The sequence below is a fragment of the Helianthus annuus genome, chromosome 17 (genome assembly GCF_002127325.2).
Source record: "Helianthus annuus cultivar XRQ/B chromosome 17, HanXRQr2.0-SUNRISE, whole genome shotgun sequence".
Taxonomy (NCBI): domain Eukaryota; kingdom Viridiplantae; phylum Streptophyta; class Magnoliopsida; order Asterales; family Asteraceae; genus Helianthus; species Helianthus annuus.
In genome coordinates this window covers 69343970-69359877 of record NC_035449.2, presented here as the reverse complement: position 1 = coordinate 69359877, position 15908 = coordinate 69343970, and the positions used below count along the sequence as shown (strand labels likewise).

Here is a 15908-nt window from a genome sequence, read left to right as displayed (position 1 = left end):
CAACTGGTCTGGTATTCTACTTTGGAGAATCACCTATAACCTGGTGTACACAGAAGCAACAGACAGTGGCACTATCATCATGCGAATCAGAATTCATGGCAGCCACTGCAGCAGCATGTCAAGCACTATGGCTTAAAAGATTGTTAAGTGAAATCACAGGCTGGAAGGAAGAGAAGATAACACTCAGAGTAGATAATGTTTCAGCAATAGCACTCATGAGAAATCCAGTCTTTCATGGAAGAAGCAAGCATATTGATACACACTATCATTTCATAAGAGAATGTGTGGAAAACGAGGATATCACTGTGGAACACATAAGTGGAGAACTACAACGAGCAGATATACTAACAAAGGCACTAGCAAGGATCAAGTTTGCTACAATGAGGGAACTGCTCGGAATTCAAGATTTAAAGCAACTTATGGATGTTTGAGATTAAGGGGTTGAATGAAACCGGTTAATCTCTTAACATCTCATACATAGTTAGATAGTTAGAATAAATTATTACTTAGCGGTTACAAACTACAAGGGCTGAAGTTGACAAAATGGAAGATGGTAACTACCATCATTAAACCGAAAGGGTGTGTCCACCCTCGCAACACTTCCGAATCGGTGCAAGGCAAGACCAAGGAGGAGACACACCGGTTGGAGCGAACGGACAAGATTCATCACACCTCTTCAAGGATTGATCATAACCACACATCCAAGAGACATGACTTTTCACGAAGAGACGTGTCTGTTCATTCGTACCCGTAGAACAGACATTTGATTTGTATATACATTCATTCGGTTGTTACAAGTTATTGTTATTCAAGTTTGTTAATCACGCTCATTTAGAGATCAAGATCCAGTTCGGGCCAACACATTCTTCAACAATCCCACTATTATATGTGAAAGGCCTCAGTTCCAACGGTTCTATGAAGAGCTGGGCTCCATGATTCAAACCCTTTTCATCGACCAACATCAAGACCTACATGACCTTGAAAAACTTAAAGATCTAAAGAGAAGATTCATGGACACATCAGAAATGGCACACTATATGGTCGATCTCTTTCTATCCGCTGTTCATGTTAGGAAAAATGGAAATCTCCCTACATCTGAGGACTTTAATCCCTCCCTAAATCCGGACAATGTTAGGATATCATTAAAGTTCATCAAGGTAGAATTCAAGAGTATGAGAATCGATGGCATGAAGTTGGATTCATCTCCAAGACCTCAGAGCACGCTAAATCAATCTGCTGCTGCTCAGAGTTCCTTCTCCAGAGGTTCGAAGAAATTATTGGATGAAATTTTTGTGGGGATTGATCGTGATGTTGAGCACATAAGAGACAAACTTGTGGAAGATCAAAAGAAGCTAGATGTTGTCTCTATTGTTGGTATGGGTGGACTTGGCAAGACTACTCTAGCCACCAAAGTATTCAATGATGCTTATGTTAAGCATCATTTCCATGTCCGTGTTTGGGTCACTGTTTCTCAGACATATGATAAGCGGGGTGTGTTGACTCAAATTCTCGAATCTATCCGTGGTCAACTACACCTTGAAAAGGCTAATGACTCTCGACTTCGTGAACTGGTGCACAAAAACCTTATGGGTAAGAGATATTTGATTGTTATTGATGATATCTGGCATATACAAACTTGGGATAACCTGAAAGTATTTTTCCCCCATGATAACACCGGAAGTCGAATTCTGCTCACCAGTCGCCAAACTGAAGTTGCTATGCATGCAAATTCAGATGGATTGATTCATCACTTAGGATATTTGAACAAAGAAAAAGGCTGGGAGTTGTTGTGTCAGAAGGTCTTCCAAGGCCGTGACTGCCCTGAATGGTCAATTAAAGTTGGAATGCAAATAGTAGAAAATTGTCAAGGATTACCACTTGCGTTGGTTGTCATTGCAGGAGTTCTAGCAAAACATGCTTGGGGTAAAAAGTTTTGGAAGGAAATTGCTGAGAGGACTAGTTCATACATTGTTGGTGGCCAGAATGGATGCCTTGAAACATTAGGTTTAAGTTATAGTCATCTTCCTGAGCACTTGAGAGAGTGCTTTCTTTATCTTGGTGGCTTCACAGAAGACTACATGTTTCAAGTAGAAAGGTTGATCTGGTTATGGGTGGCTGAGGGATTCATTCAAAAAGATGGAAACATAAGCTTGGAGGACATCGCAGAGGGTTACTTGATGGATCTAATTGACAGAAATCTTGTAATTGTAGCGGACAGGAGTAAGTCAAATGGAGGTGTCAAAGCTTGTAAAGTGCATGATCTTATCAGGGAGCTATGCTTGGAAAAAGCCAAGGAAGAAGGATTCATCCTTGAAACAGAAAAGCTAATACTGTCCCCACAATTTTCTAATGGTATAACACCAACATATAAGCTAGTTCGTGTGTTCATTAATGAAGAAAGCATCAATCCATATTTTCCTTATCCGACCACTCAAAACCTTCGAACTATTTTGTGCTTTCTGAATATTAAATACTCGGGTAATGCCATTGTAAACGGTTCCTTTGTGCTACTTAGGGTGTTAGATCTACAAAATCGTAGAAGGATTCAGTTTTCTGAAGACATGAAATTGTTAGTTCACTTGAGGCATCTTGCAATTCGGATAAAATCAGAAGGTTTTCCATCTTCGATATGCAACTTATGGAACCTTCAAACCCTCATTTATATTACAGCTTATAGAAGGTCTGTGGTTTTACCCGGTAACATATCAGATTTGGTAAATCTGAGACATTTATTGGGTCATAAGAATAATGTCTTTGTTTTTCCTCTCACTGAAAAACCAATGAATTTGCAAACTATTTCATCTTTGGAGTTGGGAAATGGGGTAGGTGATTGTCTAAAGTGTTTTCCCTACATTAAGAAACTTAGATGTCATACTTACCTAGAAACGGAATATGACTTCAAATCTCTCAACTACCTTGTAAAGCTCAAATTAATTGGCAACTTTGAAACAAGTGTGGATCGCATTACATTCCCAACATCATTGAAAACGCTTACACTAGAAAGGTGTGGTCTACCGTGGAGTGAAATGTCAATCATTCAGTCATTACCTAATCTCCAGGTTCTCAAACTACACAGCTGGGCCTTTAATGGAAGCTGCTGGAATACAGATGGGCAGGAGTTCCCACAACTAATAAAGGTCTTGGAATACAATGCTATTGAAGGAAGCTGCTGGGACACAGACGGGCAAAAGTTTCAACAGCTAAAATTCTTAAGACTTGAAGGCTTAGATTTAAAAACGTGGAAAGCCTATAGTGCAAGCTTCCCGTGTCTCAAACAATTAGAAATTATAGGCTGCCACATTCTTGAAGAGATCCCCTTTGAAATTGGGGACATACCAACGCTTGAGCTTATTCAAATAAGGGGTTGTAGGAAGTGTGTTGATGAATCTGCTAGAAGAATTGAAGAAGAGCAACATGATTTCGGAAACTACAACCTAAAGATTCACATTATCTAAGAAGATTAATGGGAAAGGTAACCAACCGTCTCATAGAAAAAAGTTAATTGCTTTCTCTAGAGGTCTTGAAAACAGGACCTGTTAAACTGACCAGTTTGAATTGAGTAAGTCATTTGAGTATATCGGTGATGGATTGAACAAGAATGATGGGAGAAGAAGTCAGAACTAGAATGACTGGAATCATACACATTGGTGCTCAATTGGGTCATTGTTGGATCTAGGTCGACAGCAGGAAAATATGTTGTAAATGTTGGAGACTTGATATATGAATTTGTTTGTTTTCTAAAATGTTTGTAAACAATTATATTATGTGGTAATTAATGAAATTGATTTTCTTTCTAAAAGATAATAATCATAGAGAATATCACCTAAGTATTCATGTAAACAATATCATCTACAACTCCAAAACCAGCAACAAAATTTATCGCATAACGTATTTTTTCAGTTTCTAATTTTGATTCACTCCCCAATTTCAAAATTCAAGTTCATGCACTGATTTTATGTTTGTATTCAACAAGGTACCTACTCAGTTTGTCTTAAATTAACTTTTATGCTTGATTTGTGCTTATTTTTTCTAATTTTATGCTAGATTTTATGATCTCAATATGTTTATTTAGTAAAGTTCTGTGTCCAATCTTTTAAATGTGTATATTGTTTTAATTTTTATGTTATCTAATTTGGGAGTCACATATTGGTTGCACTTGCAGATTTAAATGAAATGGTAGTTTGTTTACTTTATATTTATGTATTCGATCATTGAAGATGTTAATTAACACTGGAGGGATGAATCGTTTGTGTTGTTTGTTGAAGTATGTGTTGATTTTTTATGTTTGGTTGCTGCATCACTGAAGTAGGTATCAATTATAGACAGAATGACATCAAAATAGAAGAATTTGCAATCTAAGGCAGGTTAGGCATCATAAGTTTTGTCCAAGCTTAAAACTGCAGTATGTTATAGATGTTTTCTTGAATAGTTATGGTTCCTCATGGAGCCCACTTCATAAGTTCATATTTTGAGTTATAGTTATTCTTTAATATGTTTTTTTTTTTGCCTTGCAATCTTGCTTCCTATAAATATAAAATAATATGTTATGGCATATGTTTATTTTCCTTACATGTCATTTGTTCACATGCCAACCTTCTAAATTGTAATTTTGTGGGTAGCTTGATCAGCACCAACGAGTTCAGTTAATCAGTTGTGCACGAGTTTGAACTCTTGTGATGCCGTGAGGGTGTAATTTGTAGATTGAGCTGGAAACACACTAAGCCAAGAGCACATCATCTGCCACATCATACTTAACCATAACTCGGTCACATTAACTTTAATCCAAATTGTTAAAGAGGTTTCTCTTTTTTAAATATCTGAGACTTTAATCCTTTTTTCTGGTGAAAATAATGTTGGTCCAATCTTGATGTTACGGGTCAAGTCGGTTACTGGTGTTGTTTAATTGGGTCACTGAATAGCAAACCGTTAGCGGGTCAGCAGCAGATTGGGTAAACGGATCTTTAATTAGCCAACTTGTTAATGAAGATATGGTCTAAGAGTTGGATTTGTGGGCTTCGTTCATTATAATCTTTCATAAATCGGTCCGCTTAGGGATCCAAATTCGGTCCAGATAATAGAAAATCCCATCTGCCTTGCTTACAAGCTGAGCTCCATCGTGATAGATTCTCTCTTTCTTCAAGGTGCGTTCGTTGAAACAAGCATGTTGGGCTTCGCGGATGAGAGCTTCGAGGTTGTGCTGGGCTTGGGTATTGCGAATACTGAGCAAATAACTCCGTCTGCTGAGTGCGTCGGCTACAACATTTGCCTTGCCTGGGTGATAACGAATCTCACAGTCGTAATTGCTAAGAAGTTCTACCCATCGGTGTTGACGCATGATAAGTTCTTTCTGATTAAAGATGTGTTGTAAACTCCTGTGATCGGTGAAGATCGTACACTTGGTACCATACAGGTAGTGTCGACAAATCTTCAATGCAAAAACAACTGCGCCTAGCTCGAGATCGTGGGTCGTATAGTTCTTCTCGTGGATTTTGAGCTGACGAGATGCGTAAACTATAACCTTGTCCCGTTGCATGAGAACACAGCCAAGACCAAGGTTGGAAGCATCATAGTAGACAATGAAATCGTTGTTTCCGTCCAGCAACGCGAGAACGGGAGCATTGCAGAGCTTGCGCTTAAGGGTTTAAAAAGCAGATTCTTGTTCAGTTCCCCAAACAAAAGACCTGTCTTTATGGGTAAGAGCGGTAAGCGGCACAGCGATCTTAAAGAATCCTTCGATAAATCGTCGATAATAGCCCGCTAATCCAAGAAATGATCGGACTTCAGACGGGTTCTTTGGCGTAATCCAGCTTTTGACTGCTTCAATCTTCGCGTGATCGACATGAATACCCTGACTATTCACGATGTGACCCAGAAACTGAACCTCCTCCAACGAGAATTCGCACTTGGGGAATTTGGCGTAGAGTTGGTTCCCCTGGAGTAACTCGAGAACCAAACGTAGATGTTGCGCGTGTTCAGCTTTCGACTTGGAATAAATCAAGACATCGTCGAGGAACACGATGACGAAACGGTCAAGATAAGGTTTACACACACGATTCATCAGATCCATAAAAACCGCGGGCGCGTTGGTTAGACCAAAAGGCATAACAACGAACTCATAGTGACCGTATCGAGTGCGAAAGGCTGTTTTGGGTATATCTTCCTCTTGTATGCGCAATTGATGATAGCCTGAACGTAGATCGATCTTCGAGAAACACTTAGCACCTTGCAGCTGATCAAATAGGTCATCGATTCGAGGCAAAGGGTAGCGGTTCTTGATGGTCAATTTATTCAACTCTCGATAGTCGATGCACATCCTGAATGACCCATCCTTCTTTTTGACGAAAAGGACTGGTGCGCCCCAAGGAGAGGTGCTCGGGCGAATAAAGCCTTTTTCAAGTAACTCCTGGAGTTGGTTTGAGAGTTCCCTCATTTCGGATGGCGCGAGTCGATAAGGGGCTTTGGCAACAGGGTTGGCTCCATGAATAAAGTCGATACGAAAGTCGATATCACGACTTGGCGGCAGTCCAGGAAGATCGTCAGGGAACACCTGAGGAAATTCACGGACCACTGGAACGTCTTTGACTACGGCCAACTTTTTCTTTTCCTTCTCCGCTATTACAATGTTGGCCAAGAAAGCGCTGTATTCCTTGCGGAGATACTTGCTAGCTTGGACGCATGACATGAGCTTGAGACCTTTCGAAGCTATTTCACCGTACACACATAATAAATCACCATTCGCGAGCGAGAATCGAATCATCTTATCAAAGCACACAACTTCAGCATGGTTTTCGCGAAGAAAGTCTATGCCTACTATGACGTCAAAACATCCGAGTTGCATGGGAATAAGGTCGAATGGGAAGATGTGATTGTTGAGCTCAAGGGTACAATCACGAAGAACAGAGTTAACGGCGACGGTCCTTCCAGTAGCAACTTCGACTTCGAATGATGAGGGGAGATAAGAACGCTTACGATTAAGGAGCTTCTCGAATTCAAACGACACAAAGCAGTTATCGGCTCCAGTATCAAACAAACATGATGCATAAATACCATTCACAAGGAACGTACCATTAACCACGTTGTTGTCAGCCTGGGCTTGACGGGCATTGATGTTAAAGGTTCTGGCACGGGCTGCTTGCTGTTGCTGCTGAGGCTGCTGCTGTTGCTGCTGCTGCTGGGGTTCTTGTTTCACAACCCGGTTCGGGCACATGTTTGCAAAGTGGTTAGGGTCACCCCATGCAAAGCAGACTCGAGCATTGAACATTGGTGCTTGAGCTGCAGGTTGGCCTTGAGGGGCTGGAAGTAGAGCTTGATGAGCGGTGGCTTGAACTGGGGCTTGACGGGGACCATAGCGACAGTTCGTAGTGAAATGGTCGTAGAGGTTGCAGTGGGCGCAGAAACGACAGGAGATTCCCACCGGATGATGGTATGAGCATGTCGGGCAGAGCGGGTGGGGTCCTGTGTAAGCGCGCTTGGCTGGCGGCGCATTGATCACTGGAGCTTGTCGGTGGTGAGACTGCTGCTGAGCCTGTACAGCTTGTAGAGGGGCAGCAGTTGTTGTCACAGCACAGTTCCTGTTGCTGGAGCTGTTTTTGTTGTTGTGCTTCTTCCTTCTTCTTGATGACTTGGAGGTTTGAGCAGTGGTGGTGTCGATGGTCGATGTGGCGGTGGCTTAGTGCAGAGACTTGGTATGCTTATCCCAGAAACCTGACTTTACCCGTTTGTCATTGATCTCAGCGGCAAGTAGGTAGGTCTCCTCAATTGATGATGTCTTGGTAGCATGAATGAAATCGGTGACACAGTCGGGTAGAGCTCGAATATACTTCTTGATGGCCATGTCTGGCGTCTTGACTTGATCGGGACAGATGATGCTAAGCTGCTTGAAGCGAGCAGTTAAAGCAGTGTTGTCTCCATCCTTCTGCTTATTGTTCCAAAACTCGTCCTCCAGCTTTTGGCGTTCATGGGGAGGGCAGAATTCGTCTATCATGATGGCCTTCAACTCCTCCCAAGTCAGCTCATAAGCTGCATCATTTCCGCGCTTGTTTCGTTCGGCCGTCCACCAGTCTAGAGCTCAGGACTGGAAGACGCCTGTAGCATTGAGGGTGCGGAGATTCTCAGGATATCCGCTTTGGTGTAGAGTGACTTCAACTGAATAGAACCATTGAAACATGGCGGTAGGGCCATCTTCTCCGGTGAATTCTTTGGGTCCGCATGCTTTAAACTGATTGAAACTGAAACACGTCTTGTTGGCATCCTTAGGAGCATCGATTCGCGACTCATCAGACGATTTGCTGGCGTTTTCATACACATCGCTTACAGCTTTTTCCACACTCTTGGTAGTAATAGCAGCGAGATGTCTGTCTCTCTTCTCTTGGCGAGTAAGATGGTGTTGGGATCCGGACGACATTGTCTGCAACAGACATTGTCAGAGGACTCAACACAACATGATTGAATCTCACCTCACACGTCTACTACTAATCTAAAGCTCAGGAACACGTCGAAACACGCATCCCATAACACATAGACACATAACCACAGATTCACGTAATCACAGAAGCACATAAGCACGTAGGCACGTAGAGCATAGAGACACATAATCACCGAAGCACATACACATTTAGTCACAGATGCAGTCAGAATACAGAAACCTATTATTCAAAGCTCGCGTGTCGTTCGTATATAGTGGTCGTGTATTCGTATAGCATGTCGAGTATAGTATAGCGTATATCGTAGCATAGTATTGTCAGGATTTGTAACGACTTGTTAGCGTTTTGGGATAGAGAAGCAATGCGAATCGTGTGTGTCGATCGAAGTGATAGCAAAAATCGAGCAAATACCAAAATTTAAACACATAAACAGGCAAGCACGCATAAAATCGACGAAGCATCAGAGTAGGCAGTTGCGGGTTCAGAATCGAAACACATAAAATTTCGAGAGATAGATTGTCTGTGGCTACTAGACATCGACTACCCAAAGCGATTCGACTATTCATAGTAGACTTGTCGTCACTTTCTAACTTTCGGGCTCGCGTTGCTGCCTCGATTCTTGGGCATTTAACACGTATTCCCTATGTCATACTCGTGAGTTCAGGTCGTTGGAGTCCGTCGAGGCTTTGGTGAGTTGAGTAAAAGTCGGAATAAGTTGCCAAGGTTCGGGTTTCACCCCTGGCTTAGCAATTTCTTCCTTGTTTTAGAAAAATTGAGGAGATTATTCATCAAAATATGGATTTCACTCCTGATTTGGTATAATTCTCCTCGTTTGTTATCGAAAATAATGGGGAAAACATAGATAAATCGATAAAATCGGCATTAATCAAGTAATTTAGTCAGAAGTTTGCGGTTTTCACACCTAATCCTAACTAAATCGCTTGATTCTATTTGGAAATTCGAGGGTAGTGATAGTGAAGAGTAGCTGGTTATAGCACCTAAACTTGGTCTGTTGGTTCCAAACTATAGTCTAGGTCTCTAAGACAGCGACCCGGACTAGGTCGTGTCTTGCCTAATTCCCTATAGTTATGGCTCTGATACCAATCTGTCACACCCCAACCGATGGCGGAATCATCGGGGCATGGCACTAAGCGAAACAGATTATCCAGAAGTTTCCACAACAACTATTAATACTATTCAGTTAAATGATACGTCCCATACCGTATCCCAAATAATACAATATACTATTACAGATAACAACTAGGCAAATATTATGTTCCGACAACTCAGATTTAAATAAAAACGTATAAATATTGTTCAAATGCTCCTAAAGACCCAGCCTGACAAGATCTACAGACAACTATGCTCTAGTTGCTTCTTCCTGACATACAACTATTTGTTGGGGGTCTCTAGAGCTTTATTCTAGCCTCGCTTTCCTAGCAAGCAAACATCTTAAACACCTGTCACATACGTTAAAATAAAGTCAATACATATAATGTAAAGGTGAGCATACAAGTTTGATAATAGCATATAGAGTTCGAACTAGTTATGCATAACCAGCACGTACACAGAGGAAAACGAAACATGTTAATTATCGACATGGACCTATCGATACCAATGACTGCGGGTTGACTGTCTGAGACAGTTCGCAATACATGATTACCACCATAATCCATGCAAGTAATTGTCCTTAACAACCCCCGTGTGAACGGGTGCTGAGTCCAAACTATAGTACTACGTCGTTAAGGCAGGTAGACAGCATTCCACGTGTAAACACAATCAACAAGCATTCATTTAGTCACGTAATACATGCGAATCGGTTAGCGTTCAAATAGTTTGAGTAGTGTGATCGATTGTGTTTTGATATAAGTAACGTATGTAACACCCAAAAGTGCTAAAAGCAAAAAGGGATCGAGTATACTCACAGCGAGTGATTGATGGATTGAAGGGAGCAATTGGGAGTAGGGTTAGCCTGAATAGTTCGATAGTATAACGATGAGCAACATGTAAAATGGAAACAGGTGATGACGGGTCGAACATCCTGATCGATCGAACAACAGGTTCCATCGGACAGGTTGTTCTTTCGAAGAACCTGTCCGTTCGGACAGTCTGTTCGATCGGCCGATAGGCTCGATCGGCTGGATTGTTCGAGTGGATTGTTATCTCCTTTTGAGTAAGATGCGTTTGTGTATGATGGTTTGACCTTTTGAAGTTTTCGTTGTAGTATTTGAGAACACTGAAGTGTTCTTACCTTTCAGGTCGATCGATCGAACGGTCTGTTCGATCGGCCAGCTTAACCGATCGGTTAGGAACTTCAGTAGTAGTCCTCAGCAGGATGTCACTCGATCGAACAGCATGCTCGATCGAACAGCATACTCGATCGAACAGCATGCCCGATCGGGTGGCATTCCAATACTTCAAACAAATGGAAAATCGACTAAGGGTTGAAGCACAGTATCTCATGATCCGAGGAGTAATGTTGACAAATAGCTGTTCGATCGAACAGTACCTCGTTCAATACCATACTTCATGAAATTGTAAAGTGTGGGGCCATATGCTAGCCGATCGGCTGGCCTGGTCGATCGGCTGGCATGTCCGATCGGTTGGGCTGTTCGTTCGAACAGTCTAACCGTTCGGCCAGCATCCTGACCTGGTCGGCCTGTTCGTCTAACACTTGGATGTTCTGATTATTTGACGTTATATTGAGGTAGTTTGACAACGAGCTGAACAGAGAACCTTCGTCCTTACTTGTTTCCCCTGCTCGGACAGGAATCACCCAAGTCCGGCCGATGAACGGTTCGGAACGGCGGTTTAACGTTAATCCGAAGTCGGTGAACCTCGTTGATAGAATCCGAATCTTGAACCACTCATCCATTAGAATGCTTGGTGAGTTGACTCAAGCTCCGTTTCTACCGGTTTGAAGGCATTGAGTGTAAAAGAGTTGAAAGAAAGTTGGAAATCCTCCTTTCAATCCTTTACAACATGTAAATGTTTAGATCCGTGATAGATCTTAGCTTGTTTATGTGGAAATCGGTTAGATCCAAGCTATTCATGGTAGATTAGGCCAAAACATGATGTTCTTGAAGAACACCATGATGACATCATCCTAGAATGCTTAGATCTTGATGATTTCACGGTTAGAAATCAAGATTTAAAAGATAGAAAGGTGTAGGAGCATGTTTTGATCAAGAATACAAGATTTAGGATGAAAACTTACCGGAATCGGAAGAAATCTGAGAAAAAGTGAGGAGCACGTGCTGGTCGGTCAGAGAGTTTCCAAAAGTGGAAAGAATGACAATGACAGCCCTATTTATAGACTCCAAAAGAGGAAAGGGCTGGCCGATCGGCCAGGCATCCCGATCGAACAGCCTGCTCGATCGGACAGTCCGTCCGATGGGCTGGGCTGTTCGATCGGCTGACAGCCTGATCGGTCAACAGCCTGGTTCGAGTGTTCGGCGCGATGATTTTCGATATTTTGATTTCGATTGAAGACGATATGAGTGCGATAGAGTTTCCTATTCAAATTACTTTCAGTCCCAATCACTATATTTAACATACAATCACCTATATTCATACCATCCTTACACTATCATTCGTCATAATTCGATTTCGATTGCATTCGATTCGAGTTTCGATTGATTCGATTGATTACCACACAAAACAGAAAGTAAACATGCACAGGTAACACATAAGACACACACACAAGTAATACCAAATTCGCATAGTTCGAGTCTCGAGTTCGTTTGATGATTCGATTAGCTTGATTATTGATTGATTAACTTTATCGCATTGTTACTTCCTACTATTCACAGTCGTAAATCGGTTCGCGTCGATTAAACATTCGATTACTTCGATTCATTCTGATTACAACACTTACTCCACATAATACAAATAACCATAAAATAGGCTAATTATAGTCAAAGAAGTCAAAGTTGACTTGGACTTTGACTTTGACTTTGACACTCGGAAACACGGGGTGTTACAATAATTGAAGGAAAATTAGGAGGGAAAAACTAGTTTTAAGGAGAAATTATTTTTTTATCTTTAGTATATTAAAAATTAGGAGGGTAAATCTGGTTTTATGGAGAAATCGTTAATCTATTAATCTTTACTGTATATCAAATTGATATTAAAATATACAACAACCTCTTACATTAATTAAATACATAATATCATTATAAAAATAAAAATATTATATATAAAGAAGTTATAATCTAATTAGAAAACCGAAAATCTTAAACTAATATTATTATCTGTATATTTAAATCTAATTTATATATAGTTTGTGTATTTTAATCTAATTTAAAATACACTTTACATGTTACTAAAAAAGAACTTATTAATTTTATATGTAATAATAAGTGTTATAGAAAATATATGAATGTAATTAGCGCTGTCCAAACTGATCGATGATCGTTTGAAAAATGCTCGTTCGATTTCCGCCCAGTTTGTAAATGAGCCGCTCGGATCGGTTCGATTCAAATTCAATCCAAGCATGAGCAAAGGCCCGCTCGCTCGTCGATCGCTCGGTTTCGCTGGAATTATTTTCTTAATAATTAAGATATATATATATAGGGGAAGGTTCAAATGAAAACCACTAGTTATTGTGAAAACTCGAAAATTAATTAAAAAAAGCCAAAAAAACATACAAAATTTTTTTTTTAATTTTTTTTTTTGCAAACCAAATTTCGCAGGTTTTTTAATATAAAAAAAAAATTTCAAAAAAAAAAATAATAAATTTTTTTGTGTAGTGCACATGTGTAATACTGCACATGTGTATGTGTACTACACATGTGTATTATTACACATGTGCACTACACAAAATATTTTTTTTTTTGAAAAAAAGTTTTTTTATATATAAAAACTAGCGGTTTTTTATAAAAAAAATTGAAAAAAAAAAAATTTTGTGAGTTTTTTAGTTAGTTTTCGAGTTTTCACAATAAAAGTGGTTTTCATTTGAACCATCCCCTATATATATATATATAGAGTAAGGTTAACATACAAAAAGCCTTATCATACATCACGTAGGAGACAATGGTAACCGTTGGATCAGGGGTATAATCACGCATGGGACCACATAATCACGCATGGGACCACATAATCATGCATGGGACTATAATCACGCACGTTCTATAATAATAACGCACGTTATATTTTTTGTCATGTATGTTAATGTAGGTTAAGCCTTGAAGTACATTATACTTTCTATATATATATATATATATATATTATAGATTTTAATTAACAAACCATAAAAGTTGTTATGTAATGTGTAGAACTTAATGGTTTAGTTTAATGTTTGTGTTTATAAGTTATATGTTGATTTGAAGTTGAATTTTGTGGATGGAGATGATCAAGCTTAAAGAAGAAGTTCATGGCTTTTGAGCTAAATGGCAATTTGTATTTCGCACTTTATTTTGTGCTTCATTATATTGTTAAGAAAATTTTTAGAATCGTGATTTTAGTTATGTATTGCTTTTATTAGTAAGGTGTTGGACATGTTTTAATTAAGTTAGGATTTGTTTTTGTTGAACGCAGCCTTATAATTCAATCGAGCGAAACCGGGCGAAAACGATCCGCTCGATTCAAATTCAATTCGAGCATGAGCATCACTTTTGTGCTCGGTTTTGCAAATTCGATCCGGTCGGATCGGATCGGTTGTAATTCAATCCGAGCATGAGCAGACCCTCGATCGGATCGGATCGGCTCATGAACACCCCTAAATGTAATTGATCAAGTTTGACTTTATATAGCAATGTAGCTTGTAGATGGTCCATTAAGAGTCACAATAACTACTAAGATCCAATATGAGACGTTAAGAGATGTATAATCTATTATCACTCATTTATTATTTAGTATGTCTCACTATAAACCAATATAACATTTTAACACCTAGTTGACTTAATAAAGCCCATCATGGTCAATCAAGAGTTGTCATAATAGGTAAGGCCTAATATAGTCCGTTAATATATGTATGATCTATTATTGCCCATTATGACCTCGTGTAACCCTTTGGACCTAGTATGACTTAATAAAGTGCACCATCGTATATTAAGAGTCGTTGTGACTATTAAGACCCAATACATTCCATTAAGACATCTATGATTTATTGACGTTCATCATGGTTCAGCATGACTCGGTATAACTATAACCCGATAACCCTTAAGACTTGGTATGACCTAACAAAGCCCATAATGGCCCATTAAGAGCTATCATGACCGGTAAGGCCCAATATAGTCCATGAAGACATGTATGATCTTTTATTATTCATTGTGATATACTATTAGGGTTTGTTTGGTACGAGGTAATGGAGTGTACAAAAGGTTGAAATTTATCATTCCATTCCATGGTCTTGTTTGGTTACTACATAAGAATGGAATGAATCATTACCTTGTAGGATTTGGTAGGATAGGAAAAAAGAAGGAAGAAAACCGGTGGTGGGTGGTGGCTATAGGTATTGGTGGTAATCGATGGTGGCGACGGCGATGGTCGATAGCGGTGGCGACGATGGCAGCCGCAACATGGTCATCGACGACGTCAGTGATTGACGGCTTAGGGTAGCAGTGGTGGGTGGCTAGTGGTGGAGGTGTTGGGAGGTGGTGAGTTGGTGATGCTGGCGCTGGTGATTGGTGGCGAAAACGGTGGGTTGTGGTGGTGGTGGTCGTGGTGGCGCCGGTATTCAATGGTGGTGGTCGGCTTAGGTGGGTGGCGATGGGCGGCGGCAGGTGGTGGTAGCGGCGATTGTTGGCAGTTTTTATTTTTATTCTAGGTATAATATGTGTTAAAACGTTTTTATATTTATAACCAAAATATATAAACAATCATTTTAAAGTTACATTATATAATGGGGTAAGGATAGTGTAAAAAGGGCCTAAAGTGTGAGAAGTGTGAGAAGTGTATTATAACACTATATATAACACTATATATAACACTATATATAACACTATATATAACACTATATAACAGCATATAAACACCGTATAATACTATGTAACACCATATAACACAATATAACACTATGTAACACTATATGACACTATATAACAATATATAACACTATACATCTATCATAGACATGCTATCAGACAATTATAGTGTTATATTTGTTATATAATGTTATATAGTGTTACATAGTGTTATATGGTATTATATGGTGTTACATATTGTTATACGGTGTTTATATGGTGTTATATAGTATTATATATAGTGTTATAATACACTTCTCACACTTTGGGCACTTTTTACAGGATCCTCTACCTTATATAATGTTTATAATTATAATATATAGTTTCTTCATATATGCCACTTCCCCAAAATTGTTTTATCTCCCTCTCATCCGTATATCTAAATCTAGGTTTCTTCAGCAAAAGGGTATATGGAATTGAGAAAATGTCATCGGCTCATTCCCTGTGACGGCGTCAATCTGTCTAGCGGTCACTTTTTCTCGCCTGCTCCGGCCAATTTCTCAATTGTATCTTGTTCGCT

At 39.7% G+C, this 15908-nt stretch overlaps 1 protein-coding gene across 1 annotated transcript; it reads left to right on the top strand.

Annotated features, from left to right (window-relative positions):
• The first annotated feature begins 867 nt into the window (after positions 1-867).
• Positions 868-3764, top strand: LOC110923337 (late blight resistance protein R1-A). Its single transcript, XM_022167460.2, has one exon. It carries the CDS (start codon positions 933-935, stop codon positions 3453-3455), a length of 2523 nt encoding a protein of 840 aa, XP_022023152.1. The 5' UTR covers positions 868-932; the 3' UTR covers positions 3456-3764.
• The last annotated feature ends 12144 nt before the right edge of the window (positions 3765-15908 follow it).